We start from the raw sequence: 27161 nt of genomic DNA, 5'->3' as shown, positions 1-27161 counted from the left end.
CATGCTTCTCTGAAGTATCTCAGCCTCACTCATCTCACAGAGTGTTAGTTGTGGGGGAAGCAGCGAAAGGAGACTGTTAGCCGCTTTGAGACTCCTTAGGGTAGTGATAAAGCGGGATATCAAATCCAAACTCCTCCTCCTCCTCCTCCTCCTCCTCCTCTTCTTCCTTAGGCTTACTTAAACCCCTAGCCAGTGCTCCATGAGCAGAAGAGCTGTTGCTGCTGTAGGGGTTTCCACTGAAGTAGTCTGCCACTAACAAGCAGATGAAGACTACGTAGTTTGCAGCAACCGCGTTACAAGTGCACTGGGATCATGGGCCTGGAGAAGGCTTCCTCAGCTTGCACTGCATGCGTATGTATGAGCGTGCACCTATTTGTGTGCATGCACAGGCCCCACACACATTGTTTCTGAAGTGGAAGAACAGCAGGGATTGGAAACAAATATGAATGCTGCACATCACACATATTAACTGGTGTATTAGTGGGGAGGGCAGCCCTGACGTATCCATTGCATGTAGTGGGTTGGTTGTTGCTATTGTTTTCCCCCCTGTCTAGTGTCATAAGGAACAGTGTCTTAATATATAGACTGTGGAACTAAGTGGCAGAACCAGCTACAAACATTCAAGAACCTACCCCCAAAGCTCCAAATCTTTGGCCCTGAGGGCATTTTAAAATCCATGTTTTGGAAAAACCCTGCTTGTCTGAGAAGGCATACGATGTGAATGTCAAACAGACAGTGATACAACAACATTAAACAAGAAGTGGTTGCCATGCTCCATAGGTTTATAGTGCTTAGCTGTGAGGAATGCATTTCTGCCTGATATACGTACCCTGCCCGTAAAGTTCAATAAATCTTTTCTGGTACTGTGTTAACTCAGCTCTGCTGGGAACCTCATCAATCTTGCGTTGTAAAATGGCTATTTCTCTGTTTCGTCGGGCCTGAGGGGAGTTGAAAACAATATACAAAACAAAAACTGTGACTAGGTTTCTAAAAAACAAACTGACATTTAGAAACAAACTGATAACGGAATCAACTGCTGCCATGCGGACCCCCTGCCCTCTTGGCTCCACTGCGAAAGGTGATGTTTTCCAAATAATTACCCCCAAACTGGTATTTCCAACTTTTAAAACATCCATTACAGAAGAATCCGGGAGTCTCGCGTGAACCAGAAATTTACATTGCACAGGACAGGAAGACATTTAGCAAATACATCTGCCAACCCAGCGAGACTTACGGTTTGGAAAACTCACCAGAAGCAGTCTGATCTTCTGCAGCTTCTCTCTCTCAGTTTTGTACTGCTGGTCTATAATTTTAGCGGGTTCCTAACATTGGAGACATAAAACAAAACTGATTTTTAGCTGACCAAATTCAGTCGAGACTATGATGACAAAGGGTCACTTATTCATACTGGGCCCAGGGTTTATACTGGTTCTGCACCAAAGTTAAAAACATACCGAGGGGAAGGGGTTCAAGAAAGCTATGTTCTGCCACCTTTTACTGGATCCAACCAAACATGTTAACTTGTGCAACTACATATGTAGCGTATTCATCTAAAAACAAGCTGCCTAGAGAAGCAGAAGAACATTCCCCACAATGAGTCCATCCGGGGTAAAGTTGAATCTGTTCAGGTTCTGCTTGTTGTACAGCTTTAAAAAACACACACTAGCAGGTGGAAGGACAGTGGGGTTTGGGGAAGCACACCAGTCAGAGTATCAGAAGACTATTCAACATAGTTCTCCTTGTGGAGAATACAATCCTGGGTAAGCTACCCTGGAGTTCTGATTTGCTGCAGGAAAGCTCAAAGTACCTTTTTGTTCATTATTTGGACATTCAGTAATGAGCTGCAGGTTTACAGATGGCTTGCTTTTTCCTGTTTAACACTAACCCCAGTTTGCCATGGCATCCGAATCGGCAGACCATGGTTAAGGCTTGTCCTCCAAACCAGAAATTAGAAGCCAAGGTCTGAAGTGGGTTTTTCTTGGAGTGCAAGAACTCTGCAGTTTGATTTGGACACTGCAACCAACTATGATTAGTGCAAAACAAAAGAGAAGTTTTCTGAAAGAGAGGATGGACTGCAAGGTTTCAAGAATCATCTGAATTGAGCAATCTTCTTGAAGGTGGAGTCCAAACTCAAGCCTCATGTACTTTTAAATTGGGCAACAATTTAGAGGTCCTCTAATGGAAAACACCTGCATGCCACATCCATTGTTAAATGTCCGCCATGTGTCCTGATGTTTCTTTTATTAAAATACACAGGCAAACAGAATCAGATTTGCTATTCAGTGTACATAAAGGAACAAACTACCCCCCTCCAAAAAATACACACACTTTTGGGAACTGACTGTGTTCCAGTGTTCCAAGTCCCAATTCTTGTGTATAAGAGATTGCCTTCGATAAGAAAGACATGAGTTCAAATATATAATGTTTTGTTAAAATGAAATGAAGTGTTCATTTTAAGTAACCAGAGAAAGTGAATCACATCAAAAGACACACACACACACACACACACACACACACACACACATTAGCACCTTTAATTAACAGACTGGCAAAACAAAAAATTCAGGCAGCATTACAAATGAGGGCAAACACTTCTAAATGGAGCAAAGGGACCGCAAGCATTTTAAAATTCTTTAAAAATATATATGGGAAGAAGATTCCAAAGCTCAGTAAGAATGCTTAAATATTTTCTGTTTACCTTCTCTTCTCCATTTTCAGCTGCTTCTGTTTTCAAACTTTCAATGTTTTGCTGGAGGCGTGCCATCTCTTCCTAGAACAGCAAGAAAGTAATAATTGTTTCTTTTCATTAGCAATCAACGTGTGCTCTTTATGGAAACAGAAGCCAGAGAAAGTGTTTTCTTTTCGTAAAATATGCATCAGAAAGAGCCCAAAAACGTATAGACATTCTGTGCTTAGGGCTCCAGAGGAGGTGAATGTTCTTCATTATGTAAAGTAGCACACTCTATTGTCAAGGGGGTGGGGGAGAGAGAGGGGAAAACACACAGTCTGACTCTTATGCAAATGAACCCAAGTCAGAAGGGCAAGGGAATAAGTTCGAGTTTTAAAAAAAAATCAAAATACAAGCACCACCATGACTACAGCATCTTGCACAAGCCCTACTGTCCCTAACCATTTCGAAAGCGCTTTTGCAGAAGCAACACTGAGCACACTGCATCCTATAATGAAAATAGCCACCCCAAAATATTAAGTTACAGGGGTTTAAAATTCAATTTGTATTCTTGTATTCTATTCAATTTACACATTTTATAACTCCTGATATTGATCACTTTTTCAAGGTACCTCGCAACAACCACTGATTATGGTTTCAGTCCAATTCTTACATTACCTTGGCACCTAGGTGGTGGGAGCTCCACACGGCAATCGTAACAGATGTCAGTGTTAAGACACTGCAATGTTCATAGGTTCCCACTGCACAGGTCCACCTGGGAACTGTGGAATGGGAACCAGCCAGGTGACCAAGGCAAATGGCATTTTTTTAAAAAAAAAGATTATATTCTGCTTTACTACAAGGTACCCAACAGCGGCTTAGCTAGACGTCTGGGGCATCACATGCACCCTGCACCTGGGGGCGGGGTGAGCTGGGGCCTCAGCTGTAGGGCAGCTGAGCCTGAGGGGGAGGCGGTGGGCAGATGCCAGCCCCACGCTGCTGTTTCGGGTAGCAGGGAGCCTGCAGGCACCCAAGCCACAGCGTCACTCCCAGGAGACATGTGGCTCAGGTGCACTGTAGGCCACGCCCCGTGGTAAGTGTGGGTTCCCCTGCCATGATGTGGTGTTTAGTGCATTGTCGTGGTGTTTAGTGGTGTTTAGTGCGTCCCCCACTACACCTCTGGTCCTCATGTTGGCACGGAGCCCCTAACCACATGGAAGTAGTTTTTCCAGTTACTGCGTTGCAAAAGCATTCCTAAGCAACAGGAATTAGTAAACATGGTCCATACATGTACAGTGGTGCCCCGCAAGACGAATGCCTCGCAAGACGGAAAACCCGCTAGACGAAAGGGTTTTCCGTTTTGGAGGCGCTTCGCTAAACGAATTTCTCTATGGGGTTGCTTCGCAAGACGAAAAAATCTTGCGAGTTCCCGCGGTTTTTTCCCGCTCCCCCCCTTTCCTAAGCTGCTAAGCTGCTTAACAGCTGATCCGCTGATAAGCCGCTTAACAGCTGATCGCTAAAAGCCGCTAGACTGCTAATAGCGTTAATCCGCTAAGCTGTCAATGGGCTTGCTTCGCAAGACGAAAAAACCGCTAGACGAAGAGAATCGCGGAACGGATTCTTTTCGTCTTGCGAGGCACCACTGTATTCTGCTGCATATACAAAGAAGCACAGGAGTACATCTGGATTATGGATCCTCAATCTGGATCCTTAAAAAGAATTGTGTGCAGGCACTGACTTGGAATGGAACATCTAAAAAACTTACTCTGCAATGTGCTCTAAATTCTTGCTCTTGGCTTTTGAGGTTCTCATTCATTGCCACCAGTGCCCGAAGCTTCTGCAATACACTAAAACAACAACAACAACAACAACACATAATTTATTCTCGAGCATTTAGAGACATTTATTCTAAGAAAAATGAAGCATTGGGGAGTGGGGAAAACAAAATATCTTAAAGAAGCAATTTAGGGCAGCAACAGAGCTGAATAAAACAGAAAGGTAGAATCTCACAGAAGAAACGTTCTCCTATATTGCTGCTCACAGTTTGGATGACTCCATTATCAATCGAGTGCACCTGTTTCTCATGGGTTAATTTTGAAGGAAAAAAGAGAGACCGGCAAATCTTAGGGTCTTCCAGTTTGAATATATACCATTTTCATGGAAGGATACAATGGACAGGATTCAATCCAATTTAAACATTTCTTAATACCCACTGATTTAAAAGGCAGAAACATTTTTATACTGCTCATCATAATGAAAAATTCCAGCTCATTACAGAATCTACATAAAAGCCAGTACATTGAAACAATAAAACACACAGGTGGATTTCAGTGTTGCACTAAGGAGATCGTTCTGTCGGTGCAAGCATTGCTACTTGCTCTTCCTTCCAGTACACTGCTGGGAGTAAGGCCTATTGAACCTAACGAGGCTTACTTCCACGTAGACCTGCACAGGACTGTGCTGCTAAGTCTCCCATCTGGAAGAAAATACGCTGACTTTCCTTAATAGGGTTATTTTAAGGCTCAGTGAGCAAACAGTAATTCTTAAAATAACCTTTTTTGATGCTGGGTGTTTTTGAACATTCAAGAAGTGCCAGATGTTTTCCCCAGCCCCTAATCCTTGAAAATCAATGCAAGTCTTAATTTGAAAATGATGTTTAACCATCATTTTGCAGTGACTGCACCATGTCAAGAATTAACGTGAGACTTCAACCAGCCCTGACTGTTGGTTGGGCTGATCAGAGTTGTAGCCAAAACCATACAGGGTCACCAAGCTGAGGAAGGCTGACAGAGTTTCCAGCATAAAGAACATTCTGCCATGAAAGGAAACATTTGGACTAGAATGTGTGTGTATGCGTGCGCGTGCGCACACACACACAATATAAACTATAGGTACAAAAACCCCACCACCACCAACAGGGACTACTGCTGAATTAACACAATTCATTGCAAAGGGGACAGGGAAGGATGGAGAGGAACTAGACACATACTTTGAATCTGCTTGGGATTCCACTGTTTCTAAGGCTGCCAGCTCCTTGTCCAATTTTTCACTGTGATTCTTAACCTAAAGGATTGGAATTAATAACACATGGTGTGAAAATGTAATAAAAACCAATTTAACCCAAAAACAAAGCTTTAAGCAAAGCCCTCTAAGAATGATAGGGTTCTATTTAAAACTCTGGCAAGCTCTACCTTTTTTTTACTCAAATAGCATGACCAATTGTTCTCATAAAGGCACCAGGAGTAGCTCACAGGGCCCTTGACCGTCACAATTGGATGTAACCCTTGGCATTAGTGTTGAGATGTGAGTCTAGGCTCGGTACAGTTCTGCTGCACCAGCGCTGTCTCCTCCAGCTGCCTACAGAGGTGAGTACTGGATTGCACACTTGCCTACCAGGATAGTGCATGGTCCCCTCTCATACCAACTTGTACAGGATTTGTTAAGGTTTCCCCCCCTTCTTTTTTTTTGCAAGGGATAAAACACTGGTACACCTTGTGCACAAGTTTCTTTCATCTTTCCTATTTCTTGCTGCAGCATCATTGCAAGACAAAAGTCAATATGGCATTATGCTTGTCTGGGACAGATTTGGATAACCAGCAGGAGGCAGCTTTTACTAACGTAGCAGAACCTTCCCTAACAAGCAACAATGGAAAATGTGGTATTCCGGGCTGCCTCTTACTCTTATTTGCATAGGTGCGGGTGCACATTGTTACAATTATTACAATTACAATTGTTCAAGTTCATTTCGATCCAGGTGGTCAAATGAAGAAGGTGACAGGGCTCTTATGCAACAGAGCAGAAGAATGAATTTCAGCAGGTGTAGCTTGCATCACATCCCAAAATTCTCTTCTGCACAACAATTAGATGTAGAGGCCTCTTTTGCATCTGGCCAACACAGAGTTGACAGAGACCAGTCTAAGTAGAAGAGGGGAGGACAAAGGGAAGAACGAGCTTACCTCATTCAATTTCTTCTTAGCCTCACTACATCCTGCTTGCAGGTCAGCACATTTTGCCTGCAACTGTTTTCAAAAGAAGAACACAGGGGGAAAGTCAAGTTAAGTGATCAACCAATCTGGTATTTGAATCAAAGGCAGCAACATTTCCTAACAATGGCATGCGTATACACACATACACACCAATAAACATGCTGGAACTATACTTAATGGTTCTTCTAATATCTACAGAAGCATTGCTCAGGCTGGATTGTAAAGAAAATTTATAAAAGTAGCAGTGAGAAACCTCAGAAACGAGGCTTTTGCTTATGAAACACCCCATCTGAGAAATAGGTCTATGCAAACCATATACACTGCATGGTGAACTGTAGCTATTCATAATAAAAAGGACAATATTTTACAACCTCTTTATCAAAAACATTTCATGCCCACTTCCCAGATTCATGTTTTATGTCCTGAGGAATCAATTAGCAATGCAGCAGGTGGATAACATTTGTTTTACAATGCCCCAGGCAAATTCTTTAAACCTAAACATGTTGGGCTGAATCAATCTTAATTTTGTGCACCTTTGAGGTTCTTTGCTTGTCCCTGCACTGGCAAATTTATTCCTGTCCTTCTTTCTTCTCTACAGTGCGGTGCTTTGTAAGAGTTTCTGATCACATGGAGGTTTCAAGCAAACATGGGTAGAAGCTCCCTTCAGACTTCCCCCACTCAACACATGAAAATTTGGAAGAAATAAAGCAGGGCTGGTGTCCACAAGGTGTCAGGGGTCAGTGCTTCCAAGATGGATGAAATGTTTCCTGTTTCAGCATTAAGCGTGAACAGGGCCATAATTTTAACTATTTTCTCTTGCAGTATATTATTGGAAAGTGTCTCTTATAGCTTCCTTCGGTTGCTTATCCATGGACAGAAAGAAAAAACAAAGGCACTGATTCTCCTGAGGTCTAAACTTACAGTAAATTTCCACTTTGAGAGTCTGGAAGGTTTTAGAAGCAAGTAATGTGTGAGAGATAAAGTTTACACCCATGTATTTATGTATATATCAACAAAGTTCTCTGGACAGCTATCAGCTGAACAAGAACGGAATGTAGCAGTTCCAGGATACCCTTTTTTGGGGGATCAAAACATCTGGATTTAGAAGAACAACAACAGATGAATTATACTGTGGGAGGAATTCTATTTACAGAATGCTCCACTAGAGGAAATTGTGCATGAGATAGGCCTTTTTTGCTGGCTTTCACTTCCTGCAACAGGCCTGTACCCTCCAAAAACTGTTCTGGGCTTCAGGGGACTCTCGTCAACAATATGGAAGGTGGCACTTGGGACAGTTGGTGGAAATCAAGTGAAAATCATCCCCCCACCCTTCTTTGGTGGGAGCCTTTACTGGATCGTAGCTGACACCGCAGTTCATCTTTAAATAAAATTCACTGACATGATGCACAAATATTGGAAAAGCATCAGGAAATATAACTCAGGAGAACACGTATATTAGAAAAAAACCAGGTTGATTCTAGGAAATTGTATTCCATTTGGCTTCCTTAAAGTACAAAAGGGGGTGGGGAGGAATGGCAGATAGAACGGAACAGAAGGCAATTAAATCAGCGAATCTGCAAAGATTTTGACAGGCAAAACAATAATGTTAGCAGCAGCCAAGTGAGCGCCAATGTAATGTTTACAGGAGCTAAGGACTGGATAGCTCAGTTGGTAAGAGCATGGTGCCACCAAATTCTCAGGTTCAATCCCCACATGGGACAGTTGCATATTCCTGCACTGCAGGGGGTTGGACTAGAGCCGCCTTTCTCAACCTGTGGGTTCCCAGATGTTGCTGAACTACAACTCCCATCACCCCTAGCTAGCAAGGCCAGAGCTCAGGGATGATGGGAGTTGTAGTTCAACAACATCTGGGGACCCACGGGTTGAGAACCACTGGACTAGAGGATCCTGATGATCCCCCTTCGAACTCTTTTGATTCTATGATTTGTGGACCTTCCAGTATTTGGAAAAATAAAAGAAAAAGAATCACAACTTCTTTGAAAGAGTCTGTTAACGATGCAATTCTGTGCAGCTTTAAATGCCAACTATTTTTATTTATTTATTTCAGCAATTTATAGTACACTTAATCACGGTTGTCTCTGAGCGGTGTGCAGGAGATCCAGTACAATACAGTAAGTCTAAAATGAGTTAAAACTATAATATCAGAATGTAATTTTAAAAACCTGCTGGAATTAAGAATCCCTAGTAGGCACTGGGAGTAGAACAGGGAGGGCACCTGTCTGATCTCAACATTTGATATTCTGACATTGGATAATTTAAATGCTGCCTTTGCCTGTACATAAACACAGCTCACAGCTTTAATTCGGAATTGCTGGCAGTCAGTAAGCACCTGTTGCTTCCGTAGAGACAATCAAGGAAAGTGTGCAAACTTATGTACAAACCCTACAAAAAATTCACGTAACCAATGCTTATTAAGACCCAGGTTACTCATATTGTAATTCTCCTAAATGGATGCTGAAGTTATAATCTTCTCCATAAGTGCAGAGTGGCAAAGTGGTTTACAAACCCTCAAAATAAGGGAACAACAACAACAAATCCCCACATACTTCATCCAGCTGCTTGGTTTTCTGTAAGATCTGTTTGTTTAAAGATGCCACCTTCCTTCTGTGCTGCTGGGCAGCTCCAAGTCTCTCTGGACGCTCCTCTGCAGAAAGTCCTGATTGCTAGAAAAAGATGGGGCGGGGAGAGGACACAATGAATGGAACACCCCCTCAGCACTTTGTCAGACGCACAGGAATCATTACTTGCCTAATCTGTGCATTAAGACTGTTCCATAAACCACTGGGCAGCCGCATACAAGTGGGCAGAGGTCTGGATGCTTGCATGTCCTGCATTACAGGGAGTAAGCAAGTGTGGAAGTTGGCATAGCTCTTCTGGAGGCAGAAATGTGAGGGGAACTGGGCCTGTTCCACTTTGACCCGCAAGGCTGACTCAACACATTTCCTCCATCCTAGAAAGAGATACGGTGCTGGGAGCAAAGGGCAGGTGGATAACACTGTTAAAATTCAACAGCACATCATTATATGGGGATGGGGTGAGAATTCGCAGCATTACTTTGAATTTCAGCACCAACTTCCCAGGACTGGACTGCAATGTTAAGTGTACTTAAGTCCCATTGAAACCAATGGGGCTGACTCTGTAATGGGCGCTTACAGACGCCGAGCACCTCTTTGTCTCTCACCCTCTTCGTAACTGGGAGCAATGTTCGCCCGGCACTGGGAATCTCCCCTGCCACTGATTGCCACTAGACTGACTTCAAAGTAAACACAGATAGACTATGCTGCAAGACTAATTCTCCCTGCACACATAAATTGACTGGAATTTAATTACTGTATTTAGCTGCTACCTCATTCTGTGTTTTATGTTCATGGAAAAATACAACAAATGTGGAAGGCAGCAATCAAGATCATTTTGATCATGATTAATATGATTATGATTATTATTTCTGTAATGCTCCTTCACCCGCAGGAGTCCAGAGCAGTCTGGTATGGTAAAAGGTAAAGGTAAAGGACCCCTGGACGGTTAAGTCCAGTCAGTAAAATACAACAGTTATCCATTTAAAAATAACAACAACTTTCTTGCAGTTTTTGCTGCAAGCCACTGCTCCGTGATTTATTTTTCCTTTGTACTCATAAAAAACATTCTGTTGAAAGAAGGATATAACATCTGACCTGTTAAAACAAAGTTTTGAACAATATCATCTATTTGTGCTATTTACGAACTGAAACATGAGGTATAGCAAGTAGGGCTATGGAAGACATATGTTATAACACAACTGAAGCTTCTTGGCTCTTACTTGAAATTGAAGTCCAAAAGGTTTCTACTAAAGTAATTTATTTTCAAAACCACACTAGACGTGTAGCAGTTTTAAGTGAGAGCCGACACATTCTGTTATCTTCAGATCATAAACATTTAGTTGAAAATTCTCTTGCATACTACAAAATTGCATTCACAGATGGATGGCAAAACCCAGGAATTGTTTTTAAATTTGTCAATTAAAACATTCAGCAGTTGCTACGGACACCCACCTAAGTTCTTTTAAACTTGCCATTCATTTGTCAACTGAAGAGAAAAAGTAGCAGATCAATGAGGTGCCAGAAAATAGAAACAAAGTTATCTCTATTTCAGAAAAATAAGCATTTTAATTTAATTTTTTAAACTTATATACCACCCTTCATCTGAAGATCTCAGGGTGGACATTTATTTCCAAAATGGAAAAAAGACTATTTAATTTTTGTGGGAGCAGGTGGTTCTGCAATTTGTAAGGTACTTTATGTGCAAGGCACTTGACCCCCTGCCCTTATTCGCTCTCACAACTCTTCAACAACATCCCCATGCATGAAACTCTTTCCATTCCCATAACACTGTTAAAGTTAACACAGTTAACTTATTAGTTATATACTGTCAAAAAGAATCCCAAAAGGAGTCCCCAAGTAGTTGGTATATTTAAATCAGGGGAAATAGCCAAGATGAGAATGGTAAAGCACTTTGAACATTTTATGTTATTTTATTTGGCTGTAGATGATGGACTTGGGTAGGTTTTTTTTTTAATAATATTTATTACTTTCCCAACAATTTAAACAATACAAAAGAAAAAAAGTTAAACAAAACAATACAGTACAATACAAAAACAAAAACACTACATAACACTAACACTAAGACATTAAACTAACAAAACAAAACAGAAACAATTTAAGACACATCAAACAATTTCAATATCTTATCTTTCATTCACTTGTTTCAAGGACCTCCTCACACCTCCCTTTTTGTATTCCACTTCAGTTAATTGTTTCAGCAATTCCTTTCCATCTTCCTCTGTTTTCTGTCCTGTAATTATCTTAACATATTCTAACCTTATGCACTTTGAACATTTTAAAACTGCTACCAAAGTTAGAAACTATATTCTTTTCCCTAAGAGCCTCTCGATTCAGGCACAGATTCCAGATTCTAAGCCTAAACACTGCAACTGCATAATTCCCTCTCAGTTCATGCAAGACTATGTGCATCTTTCTCCTTTTCCTCCCAAACACATCACTCATCTCTTTAGACCCAAGTACAACCAGGAAAGCCTGACCTTCCTGAATTTAAGACGCAATTAAGTGACTGCTCTATAGCAACCACTAAACTCAAGGGCACACAAACACACACCATTGCTTTAAGCAATCTTCATTGTGCACTGACAGGAAATCTATTATAAAAGCCCAAAATAGCCAAGCCAGATTTTCAAAAAAAAAACAACAACCTATAACTAGCAGAAAGGTAAGAGGAATGGGCTGAGGAAATAGATAAAGAGGAAGAAATCAGGATGGGAGGGTTTGTCTTCTTGCAAACAAAACACAGCTTGACTCCAACAACTATGGGTGAAATTCAAATAATGCACCCCATCAGTGGAAGCCCAGGCAAGGTCCTCCACCTGAGCAATGGGGTTTATCCTCCGCTGCTCCCTCACAACTGGCCTGGGGGTGTGTGTCAGGAGGACCCCCAAAACAGCTCCCTGGTGGGGGGAAGGAGAGGGAGAATTGCTCCATCTGGTCTGACTGAATGATCAACATAGCACGACATCGAATAGCTCTATATTACTTTATCAAACCTTTATTAGGCATTATGGAAATAGAACCTTAAAAGAGAAAATAACATATAAAAGCCTTGAAATATATATAAAAAGGCAGCAGTTTGCTAAATGCATATATATATATATACATATAGAGTCAGTGGTTTTCCTTGTTATCCTGCTCCTTGGAGGACTGCTACCAAAAACTCGGCTACCCCCGCCGTTACCCTTTGGTCAACGTCGGATAGGTAGAAACCCACACATTCACCTTGCTGCGGTTCCAGACCACCCAAAAGAGGGGACAGCACGCGTTGACGGAGCGTACTGTACAATGGGCAATGAAGGAGAATATGCTCTACAGTGTCCGGGGCATTCATAGAGCATCTGCAGAGTCTCTTGTTTCTAGGAATGTTTTGATATCTTCCCCTGACAAATGCTGAGGGAAAAACATTCAAACGGGCCAGCATAAAAGCCCTACGTTGGGCTGGGATTATTAGTTTAGTGACATAATTGGCTCTGCTATCTAAGATATTTAATTCATAGAATATGGGGGAGCAAATTTTGTTTACAGCTGCCATAATATTTTGTCTCTCGACATCCTTTAGTCTAGTTAGGATATTATGGGAGATATATTGCTCACTAGAATTGTACAGGGGCTCCAGCTCGATGCCTAAAGATTCAATCTTTTTTTCGAGGTGCTGATACCATCTTGATTTATAGGAGTCTTTGAGCAAATCAGCGAGCAGACTTGATGGAGGGCAGCGAAAGTGGCAGCGTAACCAATACTTTATTGAGGTGGACCATGCCCAATATTCCATTGTGTGTATGCCTATTTCTGCACACATTGTTTCATATTTGATCATAGCTGGGAGTCCAAGAATACGTCTCAGAAAGCTAGAGTGAATCTTTTTTAAATCATTGTTATATGCTTGGACCCATAGCGGGATTCCATAGAATATCTGGGATTGCACTTTTGTTTGAAATATCTGATTTGCCGCAGGAATAAATTGATTACCTTTCTGATAATGAAAACGGGCAACTGCTGATGAGATGCACTTTGCCTGTTTTATGGCATTTGTGCGATGGGTTGCCCACCCTAAATTGCTCTGGAATAAGATTCCCAGATACCTATAGATTTTCACTTGTTGGATTTCTTGCCCTCTTATTTTCCATTTCTCTAATTTCCAACCATTCGAGAAGACCAAAATTTTTGTCTTCTCATAGTTTATAGAGAGTTTGTTACATTCGCAATAGAGGATCAGTGAAGATATAAGACGTTTCAAACCCAAGCTCGTTAAGGATAGTAGGACAGCATCGTCTGCGTATAGTAAGAGAGGAACTGGTTTCTGATTAAGTTTAGGGGCATGTGATTCTATTTTTTGAAGGTAATCTGGCAAGTCTGATAAAAATAAATTAAATAGAAAGGGGGCAAGAATACACCCTTGTTTTACCCCTTTCGAGATTGGGATGTCTGATGAGAGGTGACCTTTGATGTTAAGTTTGACTTGACAGGTATTGGAAGAGTGTAGATTTTGCATTAGAATCAATAGGCGCTGATCAATTTTTAATTCTGCGAGTTTCCTCCACAACTTTGGGCGGTCAATTGAGTCGAATGCACCACGAAAATCTACAAAAGCAGCGTATATCTTAGATTGCCTTTGGGATCTGTATTTTTCAACCAGATGCATAAGTATAAGACAGTGGTCTAGTGTGGAGCAACCTTTGGAGAAACCTATTTGTTCTTTCCCTGGTAAATTTAGATTTTTCATCCAGGTAAGGAGTTTAGATAAGAGGTGCTTAGCGTAGATTTTCCCTATCACTGATAGAAGGCTTATCGGTCTATAATTCCTTGGTTCTTTTGGGTCGCCATTTTTAAAGATTGGAATAATTATTGATCTTAGCCATATCTCAGGTATGATCCCATATTTATCTATAAGCGTAAACAGTTGGGCTAAGGGTTCTGCCCACCAATCGATATAGGTCTTAAATAATTCTATTGGTAGACCGTCTGGCCCAGGAGATTTCCCCGATTTGAAATTTTTAACTATCTCTCTAATTTCCTCTTCCTCTACCCTTGGCCACTCCTGGAGTTTAATAATTTTATTTTTGGTGGTTTCATTTCCTTTAAGTTCACTGTGTAGATTGTTAAATACAGATGTAAAGTATTGGAACCATTTGGATTCTGCAATTGGTGGTAGAGTTAGTTGGTTTTCGGCTTTCAATCCTCCATACACTAGGTTCCAGAACGCTTTGTTGTTTTTGCTCTGAATTGAGTCAAATAATTGTAGCCATTTTTGGGTTGCGTATTTCTGTTTCTTTTCGGCCAGAATGTAATGATATTTTCTTTTTTCATCAAGATAAGAGGGCTCTAGTTTAGTGCGATTATTTTTAAATGTTTGGCGCAGTTTTCTTTTTAGCTTGAAACATTCATCATCAAACCAAGGGCTAGCGGTATGTTTAAGTACCCAAACTTTAGGTGGAGTACTAAGCTCTACAAACATTTGAAAGATTTCATTATAAATTTTCGGAATATCACTGTAGAAATTAGTGACCTAGCTCTATATATTACAGCTGTAAAACTTCACACACTGTTTCATGGCGCACAAGGACGTGGGAGAAACTATTCCTCTACAAAGTCATATGCAACTTTTAGCTACTTGTTTAGAAGACACAGAGACACAGGAATCTGATTTTTATTGATGACAGCACAGATTTGTATGCCTGCACAAAGAAGCATTGGCACACCAACTACCATCACTATTGTAGATATTGTTCTAAAGAATATATATTTTAAAACTGAAGCTTCAAAATTTGAAGACTTAATAGGCAATTGCTCAGGTATGGTTTTCTTAAAATAGTTTTTAAAAAATCACCTACCTTTTCAGCATATTCTGATACTATCTGCTTGATCTCATCAGACTGAAGTCCAACTATCTGCCCTACAGTGCTTGCGGTCAGTCTGCCCTGAAAGTAGAACACAAGTCTTATGAAGGCACATGACATAGCTTTTTGAAAAAGCAGGGCAGTTTGAATTGATGTAAATGCAATGTCTGTTTCCATGAAGAAGTACCACTGTCCTCCATGAAAGCAGCAAGGCTTGGATGGAGAATAAGCAAGCAGAGCTGGCCGGGGCAGTGGGGAGATACTTGGAAGAGTGGGCATCAGCTAGCAAGCCTTTTCACCCTCATCATAAAATCCGGCTATAGGAACGGGAACAGGACAACATTTGCTACCTTAGCAAGGCTTCCATGGCATTGGCTCAGTTACATCAAGTCAGTTACATCAAGCTATGAAGGTTCCTTGCTTAAAGTATATTTGAGAGATAAGGAGCATTTTGGACTCATATCCCAAGAATGGAAGAAAGGGCTGTGTATGTAGATGAGGCACCCTGCAAATGAGCCAGGTGGGAAGAGAATTTGAGTGACATCTGCTGGTCACTGAATGTAGGTAGCAACAGCAGAAAGTTTGCATGTGTGCATAGAAGTGATAAGCATTACTATGAGTGAACGAAGACCTTGGCTTTGCTGAGGTATGTGTGCTGTGGGACAGGGGAGCAGAAAAAAAATTGTGTACAGGATGATAGTGGACTCCATTAGAACCTAGCCAAATGAGAAGGCTCTTCAAAGGTTCCGCAGTCTTGGGAGACAGAAAAGATGAGCAAGAAGTACTTTTCTCTTACTGCTGGTGAGCAAACGAATCAGAAAGTCTTCAGCAAAAATATTAAGTTATGTCTTAACAGCCTGGTTTGTTGAGATGCTGTTAAACCAGGGGCCAGCAGACTTACTGCGCCTTGGGCAGGTGTCTCCAGCGCCAAACGCGCAGTGGGGGAGTGCGTGCCCATATGTGTGTGCACATGCTATTTCCGGCACACTTCCGGGTCGGAGGAGCACTGGAAATAGCTTGTGCACATGTGCACGGGCCTCCTCCAACCCGGATGTGCACCGGAAATAATGCTTGCGCACATGCTATTTCCGGTGCTCCTCCGACCCGGAAGTGGGCAGCCGCGCAGCACCAGTAAAAGCGGGCGGTGGTGGCAGGGGTCGCTGCAGGCTGGATAAACAAGTCCCTCAGGCCTTAGTTTGGGGACCCCTGCATTAAACCATAGTTTCGTGGTTTGGAGAAAGAAGGGAACTGGGAGTTTTGGAATTTTCCTCATTTGTTTCTTCTTTTCACAAAGCGAGGAGTGTAAATGCTGTGAGCTGTCAAAGGCCTTGCCTGTATCTTTGCTTACTAAGCAGAGATAACTCTCCTTATGCTTTTTGTAGGCAAGGACACAACCAACAAAGGCTAAACACCTTTTGAAAAAGACCACCTTTCAAGCTTAGTAGTCTTTTCCTTGTGTCAATTTACACTGCAATGTAAGGCCTCAGGCAGCCTGACTCCATTTAACCCTATTTCATGGGTTGTGATAGCTTTCAAGTCAATCTGCAGGTGCAGGAGGAAAGAACAGGGATGTGAATAACTTTAGTTGTATATACTGCAGAGTTTGCTTGATAGGTACAGAGTGCAGCTAGGCAATGAGAAATATGCATCCTTTCTTTCTCTACTGAATTGCAGTTCACTCCAGTTTCAATTCATAGCCCCATGAAGAAGGGAACTTTCAGATATCAGAAATCAAGATGGAGTGATATCTGGAAAGAATTTTTTTTTGGCCTGTGCTACCCTGTTAATAATACCAGAGTAGTGGTTGAAATAATACTTTTTTCCCAAAAAAACTATGACTAACAAAAAGAACTGCTTACCTCTTCTGTTCCCATTGCAGCCATCTCAGTCATCAATGTTTTAATACGAAGCTGATAAAAAATAAAAGTGCTGAGATCAGAACAGTTGTTTCAAAACATGTAGCACATGTTTTAAATTTTATTTATAGAAAAAAATGTGACAAGGCTTGGAGGTTAGCAAAACAAAACAAATACACACACTCTCCCTTCCCTTTTCATACAAAACTCCTTCTCAACACTGTGATGGCAGCCTGGGAGCTACTGCAAACATGGCTCCTTAGTAAGAAGGCAATGGATATACCCTGCCCCTTTTTGCTCACTTGTTTATTCACAAACAAACATAACACAAAATGCTGTGTAATAATCTGATGTCTCTGCTCCTCTACTTTGGTGAAACACAAAGCAAAAGAAAACATCATTTTCTTTAGGCCCTCACAGCATCATTCTTCTTGGAACAGTCACACTTTACTTTATTTGAAAACATGTGCATATACCCAAGTTTATATACGTGTGGTGCACCAGCTGCCAACAGCACTCACACATTTGAATGGCTGAGTTTCCGTATTCGATGCAGGGTTAATCCCATTTTAAGGCACCATAAGACGTTTAGAGGACACAAATGCAATACATAAAATAAAGCTATCTACTGAAAGGCAAGTGCACCACTAAAACTCTACCACATGCATTTTGTAGCACTATGTATCTGCACCAAACTCAATTTCAAGTAAGAGTGCATGTTGGTTCTGAGAATGCAAAATCTACAGATACAAAAAGGGAAGTGGGGGAAACCTCTATACCACCAGCTTTGTTTCATTTCGTGTAGTAGGAAGTAGTAACCCTGAACTGAGCCTTGTCACAAATTATCAGTGAATTCCACCTCTTCTGCAGCTTGGAGGTCATCTTCAGTGTAGGCATCAGCTTTCCCAGATGATGGAAGCCCAGCAGGCAGCAGCGTTTTCTTGTCTTCAACCTATTGAAGAAAAGGATGTTGTCTAACATTAAGAGGAAAAGGTGCATCTACAAAATCACAAGGCGGGGAGGGGGGCGGAAATAAAAAAAAAGGAAACGAACAACGTATGCTTTTAGAATATATTATAAGGAAATGCTCCAGAGAGCCTTTCATGGACACATTAAAAACACACTACTGTAATAATTCAGACACAGACATGTATCCAACACTGCTGCTCTGTTCATGCAGCAGACCTCTGCTTGTACAATTTAACTTCCCACCTCCTCTCCCTTGCAGCCCCCCCAGCACCCCCAAAATCTGCTCCAGGGGGCTGGAGGACATTGAGAGCAGATTTTGGGCATGTGCAGGAGCTGAGAGGGTGGAGGAAGTTTTGCCGCATGAGCAGAACTCCTCTTGCATAGCATCGGATGAAGCCCAGAAGAAGGAGAACGGTATCCTGAACAGGACCTCCTAACCTACTTTCCCTCTCAGTGGCTAAATTTTAACGAAAGCATTTGACAGTCTTAGGCTAAAAGCATGCAAGGTCAATAAGATATGATGAAGCGTTGCAGCCATATTTTGTAGAAGTCAACAAAGGGAGTGAGATGCAGCTTTAGGAACAGCATTCTTGCTGCATGGAACTTTGGGGCCTTCCACAACATTGCAATGCATGTACATTTCTGCAAGCGGAAAATAAGCTCCATCGGCTTAATTAACTTCACTGGCAACTTTCTTGGGTGAAGTGCTCTTCGTTCTCTAATACTAATTTAACTCACATCCCCCACCAACCAGAGTGTAGCTTGAAATGTTAGGAAACATTTCTTTCCAACAGCGTGTGCTGAAAGTCTGCCAATCTGAAACTGCTTTGCAGGCGCCACTGGGCTACATCATGGTTGCTAGCAGTTCCCAAGAAAATAACAATAACAGAGAGGTTTTCTTTGTTTGTTTTCTGTTGCCTGTGAATTGCTAAACTGCATTATGCTGAGTTACTTTTGTTTTAGTTTTATTGTTAGCAATGGTTTTAATGTTTACAGTGTGCCACCCTGGGATCCTTGCATGAAGGGCTAATTACAAACATTGAAAAATAAAAACAAACAAAAATAAAGACTGCTGAGTCCCTTTGTCTGGAACAGGCAGTGACAAAAGTCAAACTGGCTCTGAATTTAACCCACAGTGAAAAGGATCATGAACAATTCTAGCAATGTTTCCCCAGAATGTGTTGAATACAGCAGCATCAGGGTGGTGACCACAACACAGTAAGATTGGGCGGCCTAGAAAGAACAAGCAAACAAGTAGTTTTCAATATTATGAAAAATAATAATCAATTGCTGCATCACACTTTTATATATATATAAAAACCTGCTTTGATGTCTAGTATTTTTGTCCAACACATATTTTTTCAGCTGGATTCCAGATGAGGAAACAAGCTTACCTTCTCAATTTTCCCTTGTCTGCTGAAACCATACCTCCTAGAAAAAGTAAAAAGGGAGGGGGAAACAAATCAGAATATGCAGCTGGATTCACTTTCATTGCAGAAGATGTGCTTTTTGCAAACATGCCAAGACCAGCTCTCAGTGCTTTTTAGAAAAACAACAGCAGCCGCAGCAGCAGTTTGGGGTTAGTTATATTCACCATTTTATTCTGAGTGTACATTTTGTCATTTATATGCCATTAACAAGTAAACCATTTTTCCTGTTGCAACACTGCAATTCATCATCAAAGTCTTCCCAGTGCATTCTAAACCTCTGCAGTACAGCAGGTTCCAGGGGGGCTGAAAGGGGGGAAGGAGGGGGGTTGCCTTATCGTTAATGACAGTGGTGCTCCGAGGCTGAATTGCTAATGAAAGCCCGTTTTAATTCCCAGAACATTTCACTTTTGCCCCCCAAGGCATTAATCTGCCAGCCCTCCCTAGCTTTATTTGCTTTCTCTGAAAATGCCCTTTCCACTGAAGTTCTAGTTTAAACATCTCCTTCTGCTGCAGCTGTATTTCACTCTCCCACTAGGGAGTAGTTCCACTGCACTCAGGCAACCAGGTTTTAATATGCTGCTACACAACCTATAAAGCAGAGGATACTGAGGAAGGCACGCTATGCATGCCGTAAGGTCCCAGGTTCAGTCCTGGTCATCTCCAGGTTGATCTGGTGCAGGGGACCCAGTCTGAAAACCTGAACAGCCATTCCCAGCAAAAGGGAAAGTTGCAGGAAAAGGGGCTGGCTGGAGCAATTTTCTCTCCCATGAGAAAAGTTCACAACATTTGGAGCTTTTTAGATCAGGGGAAAAGCTAAGTAAGGGGCAGGGCAGGAACTGATATGAGGGTTCGAACACCATGCACAATGTGGCAAAAGTGGGCATGGTGATAGAGTGGGTGTTCCCCTCTCTCTCATGCAACACTAGACCCCAAGGTTGTCCATTGAAGCTAACTGATGGATGGTCTACAGAAAGTCCTTCACAGTGCAGTTATAAACTGTGGCTACCAACTTTGATGGCTTTGAAAGGGGATTAGACTTATGTTCTGTAGACTGCTATATACCAATGGCTGCTATATTTGTTGTAACTAACGAAGCCACGTAAAATCACTCTAGGCTCCATGATACTGCTGTGTTTAATCACTGCCGTCTGAGATCAGCTGGGTTCACGTGATAAAGGAGTCCTTTAAAATATTTACATATAAAGGAGCAGCAGATCAGGGAGGTAACAGCTAGGAACCTATTTTCCTGGGGAATATGCGAAAAGAGTGGAAGTTGGGATTTTTTTCCTATGCACTCTTCTCTCTCGCCCCTAGAGAAAACTGTGACTTTTGCGCTGAGAAAAAAAGACAGTCCCCGTGAACATTAATTTAACAATGCTGTTAAATACCAAATGTGGAAGACATGTTAACGTGAAAGACGCAAATTCAAGTGCCAAGAGCCAACTGGAAGGGGGGGGGGGTCCACACCACATGTACACAGAAGGAAAAATACTCACAAGAAATAACCAGTGATACTAAAGAGGGGGGATAGGAAAACAAAAAGATGAAGAACTTGAAAAAGTGATCTGGCTTGCCATAGGGAGTAGAAGACACACTTAGGCCACAGTTTCAAACACACTTAGGCTTATTGTAAGTGTGCAAACCACCTGTATGACTAAAGAACTGCAGTGGAAAAGCTAGTGAATCAAAATGTCAATACATTTTATATTATAACCATTTCACCAGTTATTTGTGGCAAGCAACACATTGCTTTTGTGCTCTGTACACACTTAGATTATTCCAGGAGAGTAGCTATGGGAATCTGCTGTCACTAACCCAGAGTCTTTTGACACTTAAATGTGTTGTGGAGCAATATTTCCCCCCAAGAACTTGAGCAGACGGCATGATTAATTACATTACCATCCTGTCTTTCTTCCAAGCTCAAGATGGCATACGTGATTAGCACCCCCCCACCCCCATCATGAACCTAGCATGGAGCATAGAGGGCTTTAGCCTTTTCCTTCCCAATCAGGATCAGGGCCCCTGCAACTCCATAGCGAACGAAGGCTCCATCTAAACATATGGGGCCTTTGCTGGTGGTGCAAACTGCAGCTAGTGAGAATGGGTGGCAAAAGATTAAAAGCTCCCCTACCCCTTACTGTACAGTTCTGGAATGGGTCCTCTAGCCTGATAATTTGCAAAAAAAGAGAAACAGCAGCAACAGCAAAGCTACACTATTAGCATCCCTTCTTAGTTGGCCCCTAGAAGACATTTAAGGTTCTCCTGCATCTGCCTACAGGGAAGAGAGAGCCACAGCATGCTGTCTTTCAGATCTTTTGTCTGCCATTATTGGAATCCTTCAGATGCCCCCAAGAAATCCTGGGTTCCCTGGAACACACTTTAACAAAATGAATATACCTGCCATATTCCAGAAGTGTAGCATGAACTTTAGACTCCTCGTCGACTAACTTTTCTGCTCCTGCTCGTCGCTGGTATTTCCTTTGTGGCTTGTAAACTTCCTGAAAGCCAACAAAATGAGCATAAACATGTGTCAAACTACAAATGTTCAGTAAGCAATCCAATGTCAACATTCTTTCTCCATAGAAACCTCCTACCTGGACCTTCTCAGGGCTTTTGTGGCTCCATAATACAACACAACACAGTCTGTCATAACATAATATCCTTCACTGGCTGCTCATTGATCTAGACTCACCCCTCCCCCTCCCTTTTGCACTTTTCCTAGATTATTATTACTATTATTAAGAACATGGCTACTCCAGAACATATGAATCTATTCAACCTGATCTCAGACATATCTGCAAAACATCTTAAACAAAGTAAGGAAAAAAATACTATGCATAATTAAAGAGATGATTAATTCCGAGTCACTGCGGTTAGTGTTCATGCATTCCACTTCTAGCCTCTTATTGAATAATTATGCTTAATTGCTACTCTCTTCATTATGGCTACTTTAGCCAGTCACATAGGAAAAGAAAATCGATTTAACATAATTGGGGTGGTGGTAAGAATGTGCAAGAAAAAAAAGTTGCTGAACTAAGTTCAAGGAAATCTCCCCCCCCCCCTTTAAAAAGCAATGCTTCAATACAGCCAAGTTGTTCTTGTACACGGCTACAGTTAAAAAGGAAGAAGCATCAATGCCAGACACTCTTTGTTAAGAAGAACTCTCGGAAAAAGCAGTGTCTTCAGATGACATTCCACACTTTCTTCCAGACACAATGACAAAGGCAGTTTACTCTCCCTGAGATACAATGACAAACGAGATCATTGTTTCCACGACTTGGCTTCTCTACTCTGTTGACTCTGCCAGAGGAAGATATGTCAAGAGCTTTTTACCCTCCTTCCTTTTTTCTTTTAAAAATGTTTTGATCAATGTTGGCAGTTTTGCAAGTGGGAAATCTTTTTCAACTATAGCACATCAGTTGAGATGCAAGGGAATCCATTCAAACTCCCGCGTTTCCGAATTCACAGCAGCGCAACGTTCTGTTTTGTGTGGCGTTTTAAAAGTGACATTGCACCGGACAAAGAGAGACAAGGGAAGGAATACACAGAGCTGGTATTCAAAAGATGAGCACAATGGGATATCAATCTATCAAGCCTCCAAGAGCCACATGTCAACTCTAACTAAAATTAATATGGTATTATAATGGAGCAATGCAATCTATAGAAACAGAGAAATAAAATCCTGTCACAGTAAACCCTCTGCAGGTAGGAAAGGAGCTGATTTATTGCACAACACTGTACACATTTTCTTATGCGGTAGAGTTGCAATGTTTAATGGCGTTCCTGATTATTTCAGCAGGGTTTTTTTTACATAAATAAACACACGTATTTATACAAAAATATACATATATTCAATGGGGCTTATCCTCTAGTTAATGTGTCCAAGAAAGCAGCTTTAAAATATTGTGTTTCTGACTCAACTTGCACCCGACTCAAATACAGACTCTAACTAGGGCTGCCACTTGTACTAACCTAGCAGAGAGAGTCATTTGAGGGCTGAATATGCCAAAGTGCTGGGATTGTTGTTGGCATTCAACAACTAGACCAGAAAATTATCATTTAGTGTGTTACCAATGATGTGGGATGAAACATTTTCTAGCCCCCTCCCCACCGCCATGAACCCCAGGGGAGATCAATTTCTAAAAATGCATTCTTTTATAAAAACTAACTAGGAATGTAGTGACTGGATACCACAATGGATAAAACTGAGCACCTTTGAAGTTGCAATTCATTTGAAGAAAAGTTACTATCCCCAGGAAGCAGGTATGCAGATATATCATACAAACATGATCTATGCATCTTTAAAAGGGAAGGGGGAGTAAATTAAAACCAAAATATATACATAATCAAAACAACGCTAAATCCAATTATTATTTATTTGTAAATTTTCTGAAAACCCACACTGCTGAATGCCACACTTACAGAGATTTCACTAACTGCTTTGACAGACTTTTCTTTTCTTTGCATGAAGTCATCATCCTGCAAAGCAATTTAGATAGCTTTAAATACCAGCATACCAACATATTTAACCTCAACAGTGTCAACAAAGATTGGCCAGTTGTTGTGTCAACTTGTCCAAAGCTGTGATGTTAAAATGTACCAAAAAATACAACTAATCCTTCAGCAGAATACAAGTAATCAAGGGCCATGTACACACTTCAGAAGGCCTGACAGATTTTTACAAATATGTTTTAAGCTGGTGAAGAAAACTGACTAATGTAGGTTCCAGCCTAATCTCATGTTACACAGCTAGGAGGCTACCACTGACAAAGTCCTATTCCAAGTTTGGGAACTCAAGGCGTTGTTTGATGACCATACCAAGCTTACCTGGCAGACTTCAGATAACAGGGAGGAATATATCAGGAGGCACACACCTTCAGGTAGCTGGGTATTAATTTGTTTACATATTTACATTATCATCATCATCAATATCATTTTATTTATACCCTATCCATCTGGCTGGGTTTCCCCAGCCACTCTGGGTGGCTTACAGCATCTCTAAAATCATAACAAAAACATCAAGCATTAAAAGCCTCCCGATACAGGGCTGCCTTCAGATGTCTTCTAAAAGTTGTGTAACTCTTTCTCTCCTTGACATCTGAAGGGAGGATGTTCCACGGGGAGGGTGCCACTACTGTGAAGGCCCTCTGCCTGGTTCCCTGTAACTTCGCTTCTTGCAGTGAGGGAACCAGAAGACCCTTGGAGGAGGATGCTCCCTCGGGTATACTGGGGTGAGGCTGTTTAGGGATTTAAAGGTCAGCATCTGAATTGTGTTCGGAAACGTACTGGGAACCTGTGAAGATCCTTTAGGACTGGTGTTATATGGTCCCGGCGGCATCTCACAGTCACCAGTCTAGCGGATGCATTCTGGATTAATTGTAGTTTCTGAGTCACCTTCAAAGGTAGACTAACCTAGAGCACATTGCAGTAGTCCAAGCAGTAGGGCATGCACTACTCTGGTGAGACAGTCCATGGGCAGGTAGGGTCTCAGCCCATATACCAGGTGGATCTGGTAGACAGCTGCCCTGGACACAGAACTGACCTGAGCCTCCATGGACAGCACTTTGAATGGGACATGGTAGCAAATAATCAGTGCAGATCTTTCTGTGGCAATCAATACCTGTCCCATTAAACTTTAATTAGTTTAATGTAAATGCCCAGTGCGCTTCCATCGTCACAAGTCCTACTACAGCAGAGTATTTCGCACAGCAGTTGAAGAAGGGCAGGAGAGGCAGTATCTTTTCAAAGAGGAGTCTTGGAGCATGCGGTTTGTAACTCAAAGATAAGGTTTATTTACAAAACAAAAACAACCCTGGCGAAGAACCACACATCTCAGCAAACATGCCCAAAAAAGGGGAGAAAGGGGGGAGAACAAACACACAGGAGACTATTTATACAAACTCATGTTCCTGGAAGCCTAATGACCTCCAGCTGCTCAGTGATTAGAGCGTTTCTGCTACCTTTTAACCCTTTGATAGCAACACCCCCTCTCGCTCGTAACACTGAGCTGTACCAACCTTAATTCAAATTTAAACCTGAACAGAAACATTTATGAGATTGCGGACCCAAAGCTTTCGTAAAACCGTCTGCGAGATTTTCTTGGCTTGGACAATACTTTAGTTCAATTAAACCTTGTTTTACACTTTGGCATACATTTTGATAACGGATATCCATGTGTTTTGTGTGGGCCTTGAATTGACCTGATTTAGCTAGTTTAATACAAGGTTGATTGTCTTCCCACACTCTGATAGGTAGGGAACATTCTCCAAACAATTCTTGTACCAGTTGCTTATAAAATTCCAGTTCTCTACATACATCTGATAATGCATTGAACTCAGATTCAGTTGAACTTAAAGCTATAAGTGATTGCTTTCTTGATCTCCAACCAATTAGTGCATTTCCAAATTTTATCGCCATTCCTGACACTGATTTTCTATCTGGTCCAGCATCTGCCCAACTGCTGTCGGCCCAACATTCAAGTTGTGTGCTGCCCTCTGCTGATAGTTTTAAGCGAAACCTTTTGGTAGTTTGGAGATACCTTAAAACTCTTTTTACTCCTTGCCAAGCATGCATTGATGGTTTTTCAGCTTGTCTACACAGCATGTTGACAGCATATGTTATATCGGGCCGAGTCCACTGTGCAATGTGGAGTAGACTGCCTATCGCTGACTGGTAACCCCCGGGATTACTGAACTCTGTCTGTTGCTCGGCTTGAGCATCCTTTATGTAACTTAGCTCCATTGGGGTTTTAACACCAGCACAGTTGTCCATTTTAAACCTTTCCAGCAACTGCTGGATCTTCTTGGCTGAGCCAATAGTTCCCATTTTCATCTTGCTGAATTTTAACTCCTAGATAAACAGATACATTGCCTAGTGATTTTATCTGAAACCTTTCTCCAAGCTTTGTGGCAAATTGTTGTGCAAGTTTATCATCCTTTCCACTGTATAATAAATCGTCAACGAATATCAAGACTGCTTCTTGTTCACATCCCGAGCCTTTCAGATAAAGACACGCATCTGCTGCGCTCTTTCTGAACCCCATGCTCTCTAGAGCATCGTTTAAGCAGGAATTCCAATTACGGGCGGACTGTTTCAACCCATAAATGGATTTGTGTAGGCGCCAGACCTGGTTTGGCTTGTCTCCTTCAAAACCCGGTGGTGGTGTCATATAGACTTCCTCCTGTAAGTCTGCATTTAAATAAGCCACATTGACATCAAAATGAAACAGCTTATTTCCCTTCTTAGCTGAAGAGGCTAAAAGCATTCTTAATGACTCCGATCTTGAAGTAGGTGCATAGATTTGAGAATAGTGAACACCTTTGCGCTGCGAAAACCCTTTTGCAACTAGTCGGGCTTTATATTGCAACTCTTCAGTAGTTGTGGGCTTTAAACGATATACCCATCGACAACCTACAGCTTGTTGCCCTTTCGGAAGCTCTGTACTTGTAAACACACCGAGAGACTTCATTGAAGCCATCTCTTTTTCCATTGCTTCCTGCCACTTTACGGCTTCTGAGCTTGGAAGCTGTTGTACTTCCATATAGCTATCTGGCTCACACTGTGCCATATTTACGTATACACTTGTCACCTTAAACCGCTCTGGCGGCTTGCCCTTTGTGGCATGATTTGACCTGCGCAATTGTTCCTCTTGTGCCCCCTCTGACCGTTGGCTGTCAGAATCTGTCTCAGACTTTATACCTGGATGTGCCTCTAGGGATAAAGACCTCCGTTTAGATACCTCCCTTGGGCTTGGTGTTGCAGGCGACCTGCTTCACTTTTGCTGTCTGCTAGGCCTAC

At 41.7% G+C, this 27161-nt stretch overlaps 1 protein-coding gene across 2 annotated transcripts in view; it reads right to left on the bottom strand.

Annotated features, from left to right (window-relative positions):
* The window catches only part of CCDC93 (CCC complex scaffolding subunit CCDC93), a 47748-nt gene that overhangs the window by 7600 nt on the left and 12987 nt on the right, over positions 1–27161 (bottom strand). The window contains exons 6-19 of one of the 2 annotated variants that reach the window (XM_083708991.1): positions 23787–23843; positions 21762–21862; positions 20861–20878; positions 19329–19365; positions 17825–17917; positions 16969–17019; positions 15104–15190; positions 9222–9338; positions 6625–6687; positions 5658–5731; positions 4434–4515; positions 2699–2770; positions 1251–1322; positions 830–938 (exon numbers count right to left, since the gene is read on the bottom strand). In XM_083708991.1, the coding sequence (XP_083565117.1) occupies positions 830–938; positions 1251–1322; positions 2699–2770; positions 4434–4515; positions 5658–5731; positions 6625–6687; positions 9222–9338; positions 15104–15190; positions 16969–17019; positions 17825–17917; positions 19329–19365; positions 20861–20878; positions 21762–21862; positions 23787–23843 (1033 nt within the window). The remainder of the gene's footprint in view (positions 1–829; positions 939–1250; positions 1323–2698; positions 2771–4433; positions 4516–5657; positions 5732–6624; positions 6688–9221; positions 9339–15103; positions 15191–16968; positions 17020–17824; positions 17918–19328; positions 19366–20860; positions 20879–21761; positions 21863–23786; positions 23844–27161) is intronic. The other variant, XM_083708992.1, reaches the window with a different exon arrangement.

This window comes from Podarcis gaigeae (assembly GCF_964106915.1).
Source record: "Podarcis gaigeae genome assembly, chromosome: 1".
Lineage (NCBI taxonomy): Eukaryota > Metazoa > Chordata > Lepidosauria > Squamata > Lacertidae > Podarcis > Podarcis gaigeae.
Note: the sequence above shows the minus strand (reverse complement) of the source record. Positions and strands in the feature narration are given on the sequence as shown.